The sequence below is a fragment of the Penaeus monodon genome, chromosome 22, assembly GCF_015228065.2.
Source record: "Penaeus monodon isolate SGIC_2016 chromosome 22, NSTDA_Pmon_1, whole genome shotgun sequence".
NCBI classification, from domain to species: Eukaryota; Metazoa; Arthropoda; class Malacostraca; order Decapoda; family Penaeidae; genus Penaeus; species Penaeus monodon.
The window spans coordinates 23,828,771-23,829,772 of record NC_051407.1 but is presented as its reverse complement, the minus strand read 5'-3'; the positions used below and the strand labels follow the sequence as shown (position 1 = coordinate 23,829,772).

The 1,002-nt window shown below is 41.7% G+C and overlaps 1 protein-coding gene across 1 annotated transcript in view; it reads left to right on the top strand.

The window, feature by feature from the left end:
* Positions 1–186, top strand: part of LOC119587371 (synaptotagmin-5-like) — a 1,195-nt gene extending 1,009 nt beyond the window's left edge. Inside the window, exon 3 of the mRNA XM_037936115.1 lies at positions 151–186. Within this exon, the coding sequence (XP_037792043.1) occupies positions 151–186 (36 nt within the window). The remainder of the gene's footprint in view (positions 1–150) is intronic.
* Positions 187–1,002: the final 816 nt, after the last annotated feature.

The window sequence follows — 1,002 nt, the reverse complement described above, 5'->3', positions numbered from 1 at the left end:
ACTTAATTATAGAGTTTTCATATGTAACTTGATTTCATTTACATAAAAAATAAATCTTGGCATTGTTAAGTAAAGCATATGAACTTGCTATGCTAATCTTATATGAGTAAAAATTATATTCATTGTAAATTTTTTTACGGGCTTCTTCAGCACCAGATAATTCCATCAACACCAGACACCATTTAACTTCAAGTACGCAGTGGCAGATGACATGGAGAGACCTGATGAAGAGCAGATCAAACAGTGTCAAAGATGAAGTTGCTGGAGCATCATCAGAGAAGATTCAGGAGTATTGTTGCACCATCATCACCAACACATGAGGTGGCATTGGGAACTTCAGATAATTATTAGTTCACAACAGACACACTACTGATTGATCAGTAGATAAGTTGACTAAGTAGAAATCTTTTAACTGTGTAGGTGACCAAGTTCATGCTAAAAAAAACAAAATTTTTCTGCTTTCTTTCACAGACCGAGATACCGAGATTGCCTCAAAGGGGGTTTTCTCAGAGTGTGTCTTATGTATCGGGGGATCATCCTCTTTTGTAAAATGGTCGCAGAGCAAGTGAGTCAGCTGTCCTGATGCCCAAAAATCACACCAGGACGACCAAGACAGCAGCTTTAGTGGTTCCGTCACCCCATCTACTTCCAGCCCTGTTCGCACGGTGTCAAAGTCAAGGAGAACTGGGGCTAACATAATTGCAGTGCCTTAGCAATGGCACGCACCCCATCCTAGACCAGAACTCCAATGGAGATTCATCTTCCTCATCCCATTGTCAAGGTGACAACCCTGTTACTGATGACCTGAGCTCAGGAACGAACAGTCTTACGCCAACTTCCAAATCACAGGGGAAACCACTCCCTAAGATTATCTAACAGAGCATAGTGAAGATGATTATGGTGGCAGTAGCCCAGAACATCATGTCAAGAGCAAAAAGTCGTCAGATAGGGGTCTAAGGGCCATGAGGGAAAAGGGTATGTGGTTCTCAATTGCTTCTGACT